General features: G+C 29.7%; 1 protein-coding gene and 1 long non-coding RNA gene across 2 annotated transcripts; one reads left to right on the forward strand and one right to left on the reverse strand.

The window, feature by feature from the left end:
- Nucleotides 1–3,283: 3,283 nt before the first annotated feature.
- On the reverse strand, nucleotides 3,284–8,123 carry LOC111622752 (nicotinamide N-methyltransferase-like). Its single transcript, XM_023365177.1, has 5 exons — nucleotides 8,023–8,123; nucleotides 7,753–7,922; nucleotides 5,044–5,251; nucleotides 4,558–4,939; nucleotides 3,284–4,312 (listed from the first exon to the last, which is right to left on the reverse strand). Exons 2-5 carry the CDS (start codon nucleotides 7,910–7,912, stop codon nucleotides 4,244–4,246), a joined length of 819 nt encoding a protein of 272 aa, XP_023220945.1. The 5' UTR covers nucleotides 7,913–7,922; nucleotides 8,023–8,123; the 3' UTR covers nucleotides 3,284–4,243.
- A 1,765-nt stretch (nucleotides 8,124–9,888) lies between these two features.
- On the forward strand, nucleotides 9,889–10,211 carry LOC111622753. Its single transcript, XR_002756332.1, has 2 exons — nucleotides 9,889–9,941; nucleotides 10,042–10,211. It is a non-coding gene; the product is annotated as an uncharacterized LOC111622753 (long non-coding RNA).
- The last annotated feature ends 8,261 nt before the right edge of the window (nucleotides 10,212–18,472 follow it).

An 18,472-nucleotide genomic window follows, 5' to 3' on the forward strand; every position in this document is an offset into this window, starting at 1 on the left:
CAGGTTAAAACGTTAAAAATATTAATAACAATTAAAATAATTAAATTTGGATATCAAAATCTTTTTAAATATAATAAACATAGGAAAATGACCTTTTCAGTATCAGATAATGTTGTGCTGTGCGATGCTAATTATTTGACATCGATATCATTTTTTGAATTAATATTTACGATCAGCTGGAAAATGTTTAAAAAATTATACATAACATCGGACATTTGTAGTAACAATTTAATGCTTTCGATGTAACGCGCGATACATTTACCCATACGTCATATTTATCTAACAATTACTTCCAATTGTTCTTTTTCTATTATTGAATAATAAAATTTATCCAGAAATTCCGACTTTTATTCATTGTATTTCGATGCTATTTTGAATCGGAATGTGTCGAGAAGGTAAGTATCACTTGTTTTTTTTATTTATGTGATTAAAATGGAACAAATTTCCCACTTGAAACATCTTCATTATTTAAATTAACGATTATTTTACCAATTAGTTTTGAATTAAATTTATAAATTGCTTATTTAACCTTGAATCCTTCCAGGTTAAGTAAGCAATTATCGAAAGAACCATTTAAGTATTATAGTTTATGGGGAGGAATTCGTTTGTATCTGACATAGGGGAGCAAGTCTTTGATGACGTAAGGATGCACCAAACGTTTATTTTTCTCCCCATTCATTACGGGATGGCTGCAATATATTATTATAATATTTCTTTTAAATCATATATTATATATNTTGTACCTCAAAATCAATAAATGTATTTTTGCCGACCGAAGGTCCGATACTTTTTGAACAGCCCTCGTATCTCCCAAAATCTGTAACAATTATCCCAATACTGTATACCATAATGTAAACACATTGTATTTACAAGTGTTTAAAAATTGTATTCAATGTGCTAAGTCAGGGATTGAGAAAAGGGAATAAGGAAATCCGGAGACGAGGTTTTACTGAAAATATCCAAATGTACCAAATCATATGCTGATGTCAATCCAAGAACAAAGAAAGACTTATCCAATGAACAAATCAACTTATCACGAAAGACATTTGCGACTTCATTAATCTCTCTTGTCTGAAACCATATTATCTACTATTCAAACGGTGTAAATTTTTATTCACAAATTTACCAAAAATGGAAAAACCGAAATAAGCCAATAATTCTGATATGTAAATTGCCCTTTATATATTATTTTGAAAATATACGGACATGTATTAGTTTTAAAAATAAGTTTATTACATAAGACAACGATTCTATTATGAAATATTATATAAAATAGTAAATATTCTGCAATATTGTTTATAATTTCTGCTGTTATTCCAACATAACTAATAGCTTTAGCAATTGGTAGTTCAATAAATAACAACAAAAAGTTCTTCATTCATAACGTCAAGCATTACAAAAGTTCTACAGAAAATTCTATTTAAATCTATTTCTTTATCACTTGACTCCAATTCCGGTTTTTATAATTCTACTTATTTTGCTTGTGAATAATAATTTATAAATAAATGAGAAAAGCCTAAGGCTTTAAGATTTCCTGCATACATTATCAGTCTGTCAACTGATATTCAGCCTGAGATCTACTGAAAGAAATTGATGAAGGGAATTTCAATGAAGTCCGGTGAATTCTGAAAATTATTAGGAATGATAAAATTATTACTGAAGAAGTAGAGAGGAGATATCACACTATTCAATGACTTCTCAGGACTGTTAAGAGCGCTAAAGAAAAAAAAATTGCAGACCATGTTCTAATACGGCAATAAAACTTTAAACAATGGAGGGTTTTAATAAGAGAAATCTAAGAAGGGCAAGGATAACTTGGTTTTAACATGTCAAAGATTGTGCTAGCATTCTTAAATACCAAGTAGCTAAAAGAAAAGCAAGTGATAGGAAAAGCTGGCGATTTATGGTGATCAACCTTCGTAGCATGATGAAGAAACAAATCAGCAACTTGTCGATATTATTTATTATAATTATATATCTTAATATACAAATATTTATAATCTACAAATATGTTATGAATTATTTACATTTTTAAAGTAATTATTTATCCGTTGCTATATTTAATTTCAAATGACAAATTTATATTGAGAATCATTTTTCCCCAATAAGGACTTTAATATATTTTGATAAAATTTTTTTATTAAACGAAAAACAAGTAACACCAAAAATCTCCTTACGTAATTTTGACAAAAAGGTGCAAACAGCAATCACGTGATATGCATCCAATGGTGAATCAACCGAACCACACATGCAAATGTTCCTTCTAGAAAATGAAAAATAATCAATTTAATCTCGATTCACAAAACGGATAATCTCCCCGGATTTTTTGTGAATGATTTCAGTTTATTGATTAAATCGAATAGCAACGAATATCCAGTTTTATTCTCTGATTGCTATTCTGTCAAGCAATCAGAGTCAGTTTCTGGAAATCAAAAAACTACCACAAAATGGGTGTCGCCTTGACGTGGCTTTGTGGCTTAATGTGTGAAAATCTTATCGAAGTTTTGCAGATAATATTTTCCACAGACTAAGAACACCCGACAGAAATTTCAAAAGTATTTTAAATAACTGTTGTTCTTAAAAATCATACCAAAACAACTAAACGTGTTTAATATACCGTAAAACATAGGGAAAGTATGGCGATCGATGAAAAAAATGACCTCCGCCCGACATGTTTTCATTTTTGGACTCAGGACACCTTCTAACGTCAATACATGCAGAAAATTCGAAAGTAATTTCTGTATGTATGGATATTAGTATCTGTGTATATGTGTGTGGGGGGAATGGTTTTGTTCACAGTGTTTGAACCTTAATAACTCCTGTGCTTTTTGTCGAAAATTTCTGAAATTTTGCACGTTGGTTCGCTTATTAGACGGACTGATGCGATTAAATTTTAGTGGTTACAGGTCGAGGGGTAAGGAGATAATAGGAGTCGTGTGTACCTCCGAGAAGGTAGGACTTTTTTTTATTTGTGATTTTAGGTCGGACTTAATGACGATTTACTCATTATTATCGTTTATAATTGTTTTTATAAAACTCACCCCTACCCTAAACACTAAGCTTTTTGTCGTTTTATAATAGTTAAAAATATAAAAAAGTTTTTAAAAATAAAATATGATAACAGATGACGCCACCAAAATTTTAATTGTTGACGGGAAAGTTGAGAAACTCGTTACTGCTTTATTAATTCATTTGATTACATAATATCGATGAAAACAGAATGCTTCGATAAAACATTGTAAATAGTTTAATTTATCACAGAAATAAAACATGAAAAAATAGAAAATTTTTAAATAAAATATTATACGAATTTTATTTATTTCTATATAATTACATATAACTATTTTCTTAATCATTTCTTTACATTAACCTGCAATAATTCTCCACGCATACAATATACTCAAAATACAATCCTCGGAAATAGCCAACAATACAGTTATTAGTTGCCAAAAGCACATTAACAACACGATTATATCGACAAAAATTATTTAATAAGGATATCCGCTGCGTGCAATTATTGAGCAAAATAACTGGAGAATATGAATCAACCAAGTTAATCATTTATATAAACATAAATAAATTTATATTTCGTTCATTATATTTTCGTTTATCATATAAATTCTGCTATTAATATACGTTATTTATTTTCAAAACATATATAAGAACAATAAATAACATAATATTATATTTAGATCTCATACCGAAATCGATTAACTCACTCGCTCTTATATAATTTTAATTATCTGCGTTAAAAATTAAACGAAAGCAAAAATATGCAACGTTATGAAACGTTAAACAAATTCATTTGGAACTTTGACAATGAAATTAATCGTGACAAGACTTTGATCTAATATTATTATTGTAATTTTATATAAACTTCAATACAGATAATAACGTTAAAACATTATCATAAAACTCAGAGCATTAAATCTCTCGATTTATCTGTAAATAAGTTGTTGATGAACTCGATTAATTTTTAAACATTTTCTTAAAAAATTCTCATTTAACTAGAAATATTATTATATAAATTCTTATTAGCAATATTGGATTATATCAGTTATTTCGTCTTTCATTATCACAGTTTCAGAAACCATTAGCATAAATCTTCTTTGTTTTCATAGCAGTGTTAACAGAGCCTTTATTGCACTTCACCTAAAGACAGCCAATTATGACTCCATATAATTTTCCTCTTTACAGGTAATTAGCTGCAATTTGTACGAAGGATATTATTAATTTCCCGAAATTAATCAATTTTTTTCAAGGCAGACAAAACTAAAATTCCTTTGCATTTGGTAGTATCGTCTTCTCCGATGTCCTTGTTAAGACTTATCCAATGAACAAATCAACTTATCACGAAAGACATTTGCGACTTCATTAATCTCTCTTGTCTGAAACCATATTATCTACTATTCAAACGGTGTAAATTTTTATTCACAAATTTACCAAAAATGGANAATCTGTACGAAGGATATTATTAATTTACCGAAATTAATCAATTTTTTTCAAGGCAGACAAAACTAAAATTCCTTTGCATTTGGTAGTATCGTCTTCTCCGATGTCCTTGTTAAAGTACCAGTGTTTTATATCGAGATTGGCTTCTTCTAAAGCTTCCTTCACCAATTGCTCACTTACAGACAAATCGTAAAATTTAAGTTTTTCCGAGTCGTTGACGTAGATGCAGTAAGAACTGTCGATAATTACAATCATTATCAAAGCTCCGCCCGGAACGAGAAAATATTCTAATTTCTTAATAGCCGATTTATAAGCTTCGACGGTAGGACAGGAGCATTCTAAACAGTAAGAAGTAAAAACCACATCGAATTTTCCAACGTCTGAGGGATTCAGACCTAAATATTCTTTGAAGACATCGCAGGGCAACACACTTTTAACTCTTTGTCTTATTCTCGATTCGATCGTTTTAATGCCTTTTTCCGTGTTTCTGTTAAAAATGAATAACAAAAATAATGATTTAAAATTGAAATTTCCCGTAATCGATCTTATTCGACCAGACTTATATTAGAAAAACAAGAAAATTGGATTTACCCATATTTTTCTAGTCTCGCAGTCATTGCGATGAAAGCGGACCAATCGAGGGCATTTGGATCGTTATTCAGCCATTTTTGTAATTCTTGACGATTAGCTTCGGCATATTCAGAAAGAATAATTTCCGAAAATACTTTGGTGGCAGAGGCAATCCGGTGAACTGTAGGACCGGATCCAACGTCCAGTAATCTCTTGCCTTTAATACTTTCTATATCAAAGAAAAGAATAATTATTGTGAATTTTAAGAGACAAAATATTTAGAAATTTCTCTGTGAGTGTCCTGTTTTCTTCATGAAAATATTTGAAATATTTATTCAGTTTTAAAATTTGAGAATTTCAAATTTTATTGATTATGCTGTATTATAAAAATGGATTTAATTACATAAAGTTAAAAAGATTTAAAAGTGGCCAATTTACAAAATATCACTTATGGTAGCTGCTATTTCGTTGTGAATTTGTCTCTTTAATCCGATCCAATCAGTTCGGTAGACTATCATATACAGCTTATATGATAGTCTACCGAACAAAGCTGTATAAGATGGCCAATTTACATTATTATTGATGCATTAGTTGTTCATATCCTTTGTATTTTGCCAATGTTTAAGGGTAATTGTAATCTGTTTGATTAGTCAGATTCCAGGAAATGGCGTTAAGAATCTAATGCTTTTCTACGGGAAAATTCGTTTCCAAAAATTGTCGAAAACTGCTGTAGATAGAAACAAACACCATGTTTGGAAAAGATTTTTTCGGTAGTAAAAAAAAATTAGCCTATTATTTTCCCGGCTGTGATGTATACATAACAAGGGGAAGTATTGGAATAGTGTCAAACTTGATCCTCCGAGATTTTTGCAAATCTGCACGTTTTGAGACTCCTGTATTTAAAAAAGTGAACAAAAAACAAAAAAATCGGCAAAAAAGTTCTGTGAATATGTATGTATGTGTAGGTGTGTTGGAGTGTATTTTTGGTTAATATCTCATGATGGTGTAAATTTTGCAGGGAGGTTTGTTTATTAGAGAGATTGAAGCTATTAAATTTTGATGGTTAAAGTTCATGGGATGGGGATAAGAGGAATTGAATGTATCTCCAGTGGGTTCAGACTTAATGAGTTATTAACATTTATACTTTATTATTTTTTTTTATAAAAGTCATCTATAGCCTCAAAATTAAGCACTTTTCAATTTTATAGTAATTAAAAATATAAAAAACTTTTTATAATAAAATCTCATAACAGATGGCTTCACACACAATTTAATAAGTTGTATTGTATTCCAGTGGTATTCAATCTATGGGTCGCGACCCCAAATGGAGTATCGGAAAATTACCTTGGGATCGCACTGTTAAAATGTTTGAATACCATTTGTTGTATTCAATTAAAATTATAAAAATTATTTTCTAAATAAGAGCTCATAGTAGCCGGGAAAGTTATGTAACTCTGTTGGATTTTTAACACCTTGTACTGGAGATCGTGTGCATGACAAAAGAGGTTACAATAAGGATAAACTTAACATAATTTAAATAAATATTACAGTAAATTATACATAATTTTACCTAATCCACTGTTTTATTATAGTATCTATATTATGATTTTACTTATTTTATTATACAGAACTGAAAATTTTTCAGTTATTTATAATAAAAGTAGGTCTGAGAAAAATATTTTGAAATATTTTATTAAGAATGCTCATCAGTGTCCAAATGGATTACACCACTGAACCCGGAAAACTCCACGTGGCTAGTTCGTTTGTCAGTGGCACTGTGTGTGCGCTGTTCAATGGGCTGGCCACGTGGAGTTTTCTGAGTATTCTTAAAATGTCTAACACCCGAATACTGTCCAGTTTCTCAAAGAAGTCCTCCTAGGAGAATCTCTCTTTAAGCAGATTACGTGTTGCCTTATCCCATTGGTTAGATAGATCCATTTCATTAAGACTTTTTTTAAATTCTAATATAAATAAATAAAATAATGCTACACAATAATAATTAGTATAAAAATTAATTTCGAATTTTTTGTGCTTGTTTACGGGAATTTGCAAAATAAATGTTTCTCCTGCATTATAATTTATACATATTGCAGATGTATAAATTTCTCTTCTCTTCTATTATACAGATTTGAGAATATTCTATAAAAATTAGCACAGATTTAAAAATTATTAAATGAAATATTTCATGGTTGTTGTGTAAATTAATAGTAAGTAAATAATTAATAAACTAAAAAAAATTATGAAAAATTGAAATATTCTAATTAAATCAGATAACATAAAAAACGGTATGTCAAATATTGACTAACTTCATTTACTGATTTGAAAAATATTTATAGCTTCTATGATATAACATACTACAAATTTTTAATTTAATATTTGAAATTAAATGACTACCTAAAATATTTATCTTCTGCCTTATTGCCTGTAAAACGCATTCCGTAATAGTTTAACATAAAATTATTCATAATATTTATGATTTGAATTGATTTCTTTATACAATCAAACGTACAATAACGACCCAACAATAATAGTATAAGATCAAATAAATTGCATAACCCTGTTTTAAAAATGAGAAAATTAACCTACAGATAAACAATGCAGTCAATAATTTGAAAGTCTAATTACTTATATATTACAGTTTAGCACAATTTACACATTATTTATTTATTTTTTAATTACAAAGTTGCACCTGAATTTAGTTGCACCTTAATTATTCAAGGTCGAACTTACCGTTCTCAAATATCCTGTAAAGTACGAACGCGATAAACTCTTCTTCTTCAATTTCTTCCTGAAGCATATGCTTTATATAGAAAAGAGGATAGTCTTTTCTATGATACTCTTTCGAGAGTTTATATGTAGAATTTTCATCCACACAGCAGGGATTTTCCATGTTCAATTAACTTCGAAGACATAGAAATATTCAATTATTAATCATTAAAATTTCTAACATAAAAATATTTTAAATATTATTTGTATTAAAAATCTTTTTACTGTACTTACCTTCTAGATTTGTATCGTTTTACCAAGAAGAGTATGACATTTCGATGGAAGAGTAGCTCTATTTATTACAGAATTTGTTTACATCCTGCTGAAAAAATGACATCACTCGAAATAGCGCTATTGGTCGAAATTAAATTTAAGCACTAGCCAACTTTCACTATCGTTTTAATACTTTTATGACGTCGTACACAAACAACTAATTTATCAAATATTGCGTTGTTATAAAGAAAGATTTACAATCAAACTCTATGCAAAAGATTAAAGTTCAAGTAACACTGTTGAGTTTCATATTGAGATGTTCTCGGTTGAATATATTAGTTTATAAATATATTTTTTTAGCACAAAATGTATCATATACTTAACTAAATATAAAGCAAAAGCACGTAAAACGAAACTTTATGTGCAAGTAAACGTGTGTATCTAGGTGACTCGAATACTTTCGATATAAAGAAATTGTTCTAATTATAAATCGAGTAAGTCGTGTGATGTAGAGATTAACAGGAATTTTCGATTATTATTTCTTGAACTGTACATATTTAAATGTTTTTGTGAAAAACTAAATACAGAATTTCGAACTTTGATAAATTGCTTAAAATTATTAATTACTAGCTGGGGTACCCGGCTTCGCTCAGGGGGTTGATATGAGATTGTGGGGTAGTTGGAATAAAAAAATAAACTTTAAAATATAAGAGGTAAAAATATTTTATTGAAAACATATTCTTACTATTTACAATACTTGTTTATAAACAACATTTTTCATTTTGTTATCCGGGGTACAGTTGTGGTAATCGAATTTTTCCATTTATGCAACAAAATCCTGGTGTTTCTCCACTGAATTTTTTCGCGTTGCAAAATTGGCAGATGTTATCCATTTTTCCGATTACGACGTGTTTGTGTTTGTTATATTCTTTCGTCGGGTCGTAGTGGAATGCTTCATTTGTTAGGTTGTACTGTTTGCTTGTCCTTGTCCGCGCTTTTCGTAGGGTGATATTTGCATGGGTGAGTTGCGTTCGCAGTCTTTTATTATAAGATTATGTCGCAATTCTTGATTCTTCAATTCGTTCATTTCGTTGTTCTTCGGTTTCTCTGCTTCTCACGGTGCTCATTCTCGTTCGTTGGGAACGAGAATGCCTCGCGCTCTTCGACTGTTTCGTTTTTTCGCTGTTCTTTTTGTTTTCGCCGTTTTGCTTCAGAACTGGCAAGAGCTCCTCCTCTTATAAGTTTGGGCATTGTATAAAATATAAATCAAATGAACTTTTTATTAACAAATACACTTTGTCAGTACACTTTACACAGTTTTCACACTTTATTTTCGATTTATATTCAGTCACTGTATCACTTTGACTACTCACACTTCACTGTTTGTTTTTATTCACTCACTGCACTACTTTGGAATTTTCACTTCTTTTTCGGTTCTTCCCTTCGTCACTGATAAGAAACCGACGTTCGAACCCACAACGGATCTTGCTTTATATACCCCCACCAATGGGTAGTCCCACCCATAAAAAAGGGTTTCGAATGGTCCACAATGTTCCAGAACATTCCACAACATTCGAGAGTGTTCTGGAATGTTCCACAATGATCTGGGATGTTTCGGGATGTTCTGGAACATCCCGAAACATTCTAGAATGTTGTGGAATGCTCTCGAATACTCTGGAATGTTCTGGACTGTTCTAGAAATTTCTAGAGGGCGAAACTTCCAGCCCTTATATCTTCAACAGCACGCCCTTCAGGTGAAAACGGGAACCTTCTTCATGACTGGGAGATAGAGGGCTACCACACCATATAACTCCCTTGATCGTACCGGGACTCGTTTTTGAGTTTTAGCGGCACGCACATTGTACACTTACCTTTATAATATATATNCTCTTCCATCGAAATGTCATACTCTTCTTGGTAAAACGATACAAATCTAGAAGGTAAGTACAGTAAAAAGATTTTTAATACAAATAATATTTAAAATATTTTTATGTTAGAAATTTTAGTGATTAATAATTGAATATTTCTATGTCTTCGAAGTTAATTGAACATGGAAAATCCCTGCTGTGTGGATGAAAATTCTACATATAAACTCTCGAAAGAGTATCATAGAAAAGACTTTCCTCTTTTCTATATAAAGCATCTGCTTCAGGAAGAAATTGAAGAAGAAGAGTTTATTGCGTTCGTACTTTACAGGATATTTGAGAACGGTAAGTTCGACTTTGAATAATTAATTGAATAATTCAGGTACAACCTTGTAATTAAAAAATAAATAAATAATCTGTAAATTGTGCTAAACTGTAATATAAGTAATTAGACTTTTATATTATTGACTGCATTGTTTATCTGTAGGTTAAATTTTTGTTTTTTAAACAAGGTTTTGTAAATTATTTGATCCTATACTATTATAGTGTATTGTATTTAATGGCTTTATCACACATTAGCAGATGAGCCCGGCGTTGCTCGGGCAAAAGTAACGATAGCGAAATTAAATTTATTAGATTATAGCCGATCTTACCCGTTTTCACCGGGTGCAAGAATTAGGTCTCTCCTATTCCGAGGCTAATTAGAAAATTTTTAGATGAGCCTAAAAATATGTTCGATTTCTCACAAAAAAGCAAAAAACTGAATTTAAAAAAGTACAGTAGAAGCCAAGTTCACCAGGGTAATCTCCCTCTCCCCTGCCGGGAAATTTCGAAAAATCCCTTCTTAGTGTACAGTACATTCTCATGGCGTACACTAAATGTGTACCAAATTTCAACTTTTAACTGTTTGGGCTCTGCGCTTATTATTGTTATTATTATCAACCCATCTCCATTATATTATAAGATTGAGGCTATTTATCTCATTTATTATATATCTGTATTTACAGTCAAAGGTAACAATTTCCTTACAACTAAACCATTTTAAAATACATTTCGGCTATAACACTCACAGCCTTCATCAGTTAGATTATTTTGGTTTACAGGTTTTTAAAAAATTAACAACGTTATTTTAAACTGAATCTAACTAAAGAAGACTGTGGGTTTTATAGCCGAAATGCTTATTAGAATGGTCCAAATACAGAGATTGTTACCCTTTTTTCACTTGTGTACTACCCGAGCCTTCTGTGTATAGACATTTTCTTTACATCTTTTAGCTAAGCAGTTTTCATTATAACTTATTAAATTGCGTGTGAAGCCATCTGTTATGAGATTTTGTTATAAAATTATTTTAATATTTTTAATTACAATAAAATTGAAAATAGCTTAATTTTGAGGGTATAGATGATGACTTTTATAAAAAAAACAATAAAAAAGTATAAATGTTAGTAACGAGTCAAACGTCATTAAGTCTGGAGATAAATACAATTCCCTTTATCTTACCACCGCCACGACCTTTAATCACCAAAATTTAATAGCATCAATCTCCCTAATAAACAATCCTCCCTGCAAAATTCCATTACTCAATCTTTACCCCATCATGCCATCATGAGATATTAAGCAAAAATAGATGCCAACACACCTACACATATATACATATATATCCACAGAACTTTTTTGCCGATTTTTTTGTTTACTTTTTTAGATACAGGAGTCTCAAAACGTGAAGATTTGCAAAAATCTCGGCGGATCAAATTTGACACGATTCCGATACCTCCCCTTGTTATGTATACAACACAGCCAGGAAAATAATAGGATAATTTTTTTACTACCGAAAAAAATCTTTTCCAAACATCTCGAAAACTGAATTACCGGTACATAAAACCAATTAGGATTCTAACGCAACAAGGTGTTTGTTTATATCTACTGCAGTTTTCGACAATTTTTGGAAACGGATTTTCCCGTAGAAAAAGCATTAAATTCTTAACGCTATTTCCTGGAATCTGCCTAATCAAACAGATTACAATTAGCCTTAAACATTGGCAAAATACAAAGGATATGAACAACTAATGCATCAATAATAATGTAAATTGGTCACTTTTTGATCTTTTTAACTTTATGTAATTAAATCCATTTTTATAATACAGCATAATCAATAAAATTTGAAATTCTCAAATTTTAAAACTGAATAAATATTTCAAATATTTTCATGAAGAAAACAGGACACTCACAGAGAAATNTTTTTATGTTTCATAGAGCGTGGAAAGAAATTCAAAATCACTCGATGTTGAACATGTTGGAAATAAACTACGGAGAATTGCAATGGAAAATCAGTGGACGGCAGAAAAAGCGAAATGATTTGCGTAAATAAATTCGATCGATGCTAAATTGAGAATTTTCATTAACGGAAATCAATCCAGGGGACTTGTTGTTTCTTTTAACATATTGTATGAAGAATTTGATATATACAGAAGTTACATTCTGGAATCTGTAAGTGGTGTTTCGTATTTGAACATCAACAGGCAATATGAGACACATAAAGTAAGTGAAAGAGATCGTCCTTTTATTTTTTTCAATAAAGAATGTAATAATCTTAATAAACGTTGTAATCGATACAGAAACTAAAATTATGTTGTGATACATAAGCGAGATTTTCTTGTTCTAGACAGAAAACTTGACGATATTAACTTAAAAGTCAAATAAAACACGAAAAGGAATACTGTATTATCATCATTAATGTCACGATACATTAAAGACACCGTATATCTTTTATCTATCATGCATTTATTTATTTCTGAAAATATTTAATTTTTTCACATAAGCATTAAATTTAATACAAGGGAGACCGGGGCAAGATCGGCATGTTAAGCTTTACTTAAATTTTGTGTAATAAATACTGCTGTAAACTGAAAAAAAAGCTTTGCATATTGTCTATTGGAATGTTACNTTCAAAGAATATTTAGGTCTGAATCCCTCAGACGTTGGAAAATTCGATGTGGTTTTTACTTCTTACTGTTTAGAATGCTCCTGTCCTACCGTCGAAGCTTATAAATCGGCTATTAAGAAATTAGAATATTTTCTCGTTCCGGGCGGAGCTTTGATAATGATTGTAATTATCGACAGTTCTTACTGCATCTACGTCAACGACTCGGAAAAACTTAAATTTTACGATTTGTCTGTAAGTGAGCAATTGGTGAAGGAAGCTTTAGAAGAAGCCAATCTCGATATAAAACACTGGTACTTTAACAAGGACATCGGAGAAGACGATACTACCAAATGCAAAGGAATTTTAGTTTTGTCTGCCTTGAAAAAAATTGATTAATTTCGGTAAATTAATAATATCCTTCGTACAGATTGTAGCTAATCATTACCTGTAAAGAGGAAAATTATATGGAGTCATAATTCGCTGTGTTTAGGTGAAATGCAATAAAGGCTCTGTTAACACTGCTATGAAAACAAAGAAAATTTATGCTAATGGTTTCTGAAACTGTGATAATGAAAGACGAAATAACTGATATAATCCAATATTGTTAATAAGAATTTATATAATAATATTTCTAGTTAAATGAGAATTTTTTAAGAAAATGTTTAAAAATTAATCGAGTTCATCAACAACTTATCTACAGATAAATCGAGAGATTTAATGCTCTGAGTTTTATGATAATGTTTTAACGTTATTATCTGTATTGAAGTTTATATAAAATTACAATAATAATATTAGATCAAAGTCTTGTCACGATTAATTTCATTGTCAAAGTTCCAAATGAATTTGTTTAACGTTTCATAACGTTGCATATTTTTGCTTTCGTTTAATTTTTAACGCAGATAATTAAAATTATATAAGAGCGAGTGAGTTAATCGATTTCGGTATGAGATCTAAATATAATATTATGTTATTTATTGTTCTTATATATGTTTTGAAAATAAATAACGTATATTAATAGCAGAATTTATATGATAAACGAAAATATAATGAACGAAATATAAATTTATTTATGTTTATATAAATGATTAACTTGGTTGATTCATATTCTCCAGTTATTTTGCTCAATAATTGCACGCAGCGGATATCCTTATTAAATAATTTTTGTCGATCGATATAATCGTGTTGTTAATGTGCTTTTGGCAACTAATAACTGTATTGTTGGCTATTTCCGAGGATTGTATTTTGAGTATATTGTATGCGTGGAGAATTATTGCAGGTTAATGTAAAGAAATGATTAAGAAAATAGTTATATGTAATTATATAGAAATAAATAAAATTCGTATAATATTTTATTTAAAAATTTTCTATTTTTTCATGTTTTATTTCTGTGATAAATTAAACTATTTACAATGTTTTATCGAAGCATTCTGTTTTCATCGATATTATGTAATCAAATGAATTAATAAAGCAGTAACGAGTTTCTCAACTTTCCCGTCAACAATTAAAATTTTGGTGGCGTCATCTGTTATCATATTTTATTTTTAAAAACTTTTTTATATTTTTAACTATTATAAAACGACAAAAAGCTTAGTGTTTAGGGTAGGGGTGAGTTTTATAAAAACAATTATAAACGATAATAATGAGTAAATCGTCATTAAGTCCGACCTAAAATCACAAATAAAAAAAAGTCCTACCTTCTCGGAGGTACACACGACTCCTATTATCTCCTTACCCCTCGACCTGTAACCACTAAAATTTAATCGCATCAGTCCGTCTAATAAGCGAACCAACGTGCAAAATTTCAGAAATTTTCGACAAAAAGCACAGGAGTTATTAAGGTTCAAACACTGTGAACAAAACCATTCCCCCCACACACATATACACAGATACTAATATCCATACATACAGAAATTACTTTCGAATTTTCTGCATGTATTGACGTTAGAAGGTGTCCTGAGTCCANAAAATGGAAAAACCGAAATAAGCCAATAATTCTGATATGTAAATTGCCCTTTATATATTATTTTGAAAATATACGGACATGTATTAGTTTTAAAAATAAGTTTATTACATAAGACAACGATTCTATTATGAAATATTATATAAAATAGTAAATATTCTGCAATATTGTTTATAATTTCTGCTGTTATTCCAACATAACTAATAGCTTTAGCAATTGGTAGTTCAATAAATAACAACAAAAAGTTCTTCATTCATAACGTCAAGCATTACAAAAGTTCTACAGAAAATTCTATTTAAATCTATTTCTTTATCACTTGACTCCAATTCCGGTTTTTATAATTCTACTTATTTTGCTTGTGAATATTATTTATAATTTCTGCTGTTATTCCAACATAACTGATAGTTTTAGCAATTGGTAGTTCAATAAATAACAACAAAAAGCTCTTCATGCATAACGTCAAGCATTACAAAAGTTCTACAGAAAATTTCATTTAAATCTATTTCTTTACCACTTGACTCCAATTCCGGTTTTTATAATTCTACTTATTTTACTTCTGAATATAATAATTTATAAATAAATGAGAAAAGTCTAAGGCTTTAAGATTTCCTGCATACATAAGCAGTCTGTCAACTGATATTCAGCCTAAGATCTACTGAAAGAAATTAATGAAGAGAATTTTAATGAAGTCCGGTGAATTCTGAAAATTATTAGGAATGATAAAATTATTACTGAAGAAGTAGAGAGGAGATATCACACCATTCAATGACTNGCATACATAAGCAGTCTGTCAACTGATATTCAGCCTAAGATCTACTGAAAGAAATTAATGAAGAGAATTTTAATGAAGTCCGGTGAATTCTGAAAATTATTAGGAATGATAAAATTATTACTGAAGAAGTAGAGAGGAGATATCACACCATTCAATGACTTCTCAGGACTGTTAAGAGCGCAAAAGAAAAAAAAAATTGCAGACCGTGTTCTAATACGGCAATATAACTTTAAACAATGGAGGGTTTTAATAAGAGAAATCTAAGAAGGGCAAGGATAACTTGGTTTTAAGTAGCTAAAAGAAAAGCAAGTGATAGGAAAAGCTGGCGATTTATGGTGATCAACCTTCGTAGCATGATGAAGAAACAAATCAGCAACTTGTCGATATTATTTANGAAAATATTATCTGCAAAACTTCGATAAGATTTTCACACATTAAGCCACAAAGCCACGTCAAGGCGACACCCATTTTGTGGTAGTTTTTTGATTTCCAGAAACTGACTCTGATTGCTTGACAGAATAGCAATCAGAGAATAAAACTGGATATTCGTTGCTATTCGATTTAATCAATAAACTGAAATCATTCACAAAAAATCCGGGGAGATTATCCGTTTTGTGAATCGAGATTAAATTGATTATTTTTCATTTTCTAGAAGGAACATTTGCATGTGTGGTTCGGTTGATTCACCATTGGATGCATATCACGTGATTGCTGTTTGCACCTTTTTGTCAAAATTACGTAAGGAGATTTTTGGTGTTACTTGTTTTTCGTTTAATAAAAAAATTTTATCAAAATATATTAAAGTCCTTATTGGGGAAAAATGATTCTCAATATAAATTTGTCATTTGAAATTAAATATAGCAACGGATAAATAATTACTTTAAAAATGTAAATAATTCATAACATATTTGTAGATTATAAATATTTGTATATTAAGATATATAATTATAATAAATAATATCGACAAGTTGCTGATTTGTTTCTTCATCATGCTACGAAGGTTGATCACCATAAATCGCCAGCTTTTCCTATCACTTGCTTTTCTTTTAGCTACTTAAAACCAAGTTATCCTTGCCCTTCTTAGATTTCTCTTATTAAAACCCTCCATTGTTTAAAGTTATATTGCCGTATTAGAACACGGTCTGCAATTTTTTTTTTCTTTTGCGCTCTTAACAGTCCTGAGAAGTCATTGAATGGTGTGATATCTCCTCTCTACTTCTTCAGTAATAATTTTATCATTCCTAATAATTTTCAGAATTCACCGGACTTCATTAAAATTCTCTTCATTAATTTCTTTCAGTAGATCTTAGGCTGAATATCAGTTGACAGACTGCTTATGTATGCAGGAAATCTTAAAGCCTTAGACTTTTCTCATTTATTTATAAATTATTATATTCAGAAGTAAAATAAGTAGAATTATAAAAACCGGAATTGGAGTCAAGTGGTAAAGAAATAGATTTAAATGAAATTTTTTGTAGAACTTTTGTAATGCTTGACGTTATGCATGAAAAGCTTTTTGTTGTTATTTATTGAACTACCAATTGCTAAAACTATCAGTTATGTTGGAATAACAGCAGAAATTATAAATAATATTGCGAAATATTTAATATATTTAATATTTTATATAATATTTTATATTTTATATAATATTTAATAATTTTAAATCTCATAATAGAACCGTTGTCTTATGTAATAAAGTTATCTTTAAAACTAATATTTATCCGTATATTTTTAAAATAATATATAAAGGGCAATTTACATATCAGAATTATTGGCTTATTTCGGCTTTCTCCATTTTTGGTAAACTTGTGAATGAAAAATTTTCACCGTATGAATAGTAGATAATATGGTTTCAGACAAGAGAGATTAATCCCAAGAAGTCGCAAATGTCTTTCGTGATAAGTTGATTTGTTCATTGGATAAGTCTTTCTTTGTTCTTGATTTGTCATCTGCATATGATTTGATACAGTTGGATATTTTCAGTAAAAACTCGTCTCCGGATTTCCTTATTTCCTTTTCCTATCACTTGCTTTTCTTTTAGCTACTTGGTATTTAAGAATGCTAGCACAATCTTTGACATCTTGAAACCGAGTTCTCCTTGTCCGTCTTACATTTGTCCTATTAAAACCATCCAGTGTTTAATCTTTTATTACCATATTCCTTCAAACCATTCCTCCAATCCCTGACTTAGCACATTGAATACAATATTTAAACACTTAACTTGCATATACAATGTGTTTATATTATGGTATACAGTATTGGGATAATTGTTACTGATTTTTGAAGATAATTTTGTTATCCATAGTCATTTCTAGTCAATTACATATCAAGTGAGTTGATTTATATTAATTGTTTCATTGATATTTCTCATAGTATGAGAATATATTGATTCTATAAACGTAGGCCTGCTTTCCGACTTTCCCAAGAAAAGAACTTGAGCGATGTTATTATTAAAAAAAAAACATATTGATTTGTCAAATTATAATACTAATACAAAACAATCTAAGCTTATGTAATTATTAAATTTTTCAAAAGAACCTATAACATTTCAATTCGTTAATTATCATAAATATTGAAGGTACAAAAAAGGTATAGAAAAGACTTATCTTGATTCTTCCTTCTTGTATTATGTGAAAGAAATGTCGAAAAACTTCTGTTTTAACGCAAAACAATCAGATGATATTCTTATCAAATATCTGAAATTAAATATTTATAAAATATATAAAGACGAGTTACGTAAATATAGGGGAGACCGGGACAACTTCGGCATGCGGGGCAAGTTTGTCAAGCGCTTTTTTTAAAAAACAAATTAAAAGGAGACTTTGGTTATAGGTTAGGCAGTTGAGTTTTATTGGTGGCTTGTTGAGTGTAGTGTTTTTATTGTTCTCCAACAAGCGTAGTTGAATTATCAAGCAAATTTTCATTTTCGTTCAATTCCATATAATATTTTT

The sequence above is a fragment of the Centruroides sculpturatus genome, unplaced genomic scaffold (genome assembly GCF_000671375.1).
Source record: "Centruroides sculpturatus isolate CEXI.00-Female unplaced genomic scaffold, Cexi_2.0 scaffold309, whole genome shotgun sequence".
Classification (NCBI taxonomy): domain Eukaryota; kingdom Metazoa; phylum Arthropoda; class Arachnida; order Scorpiones; family Buthidae; genus Centruroides; species Centruroides sculpturatus.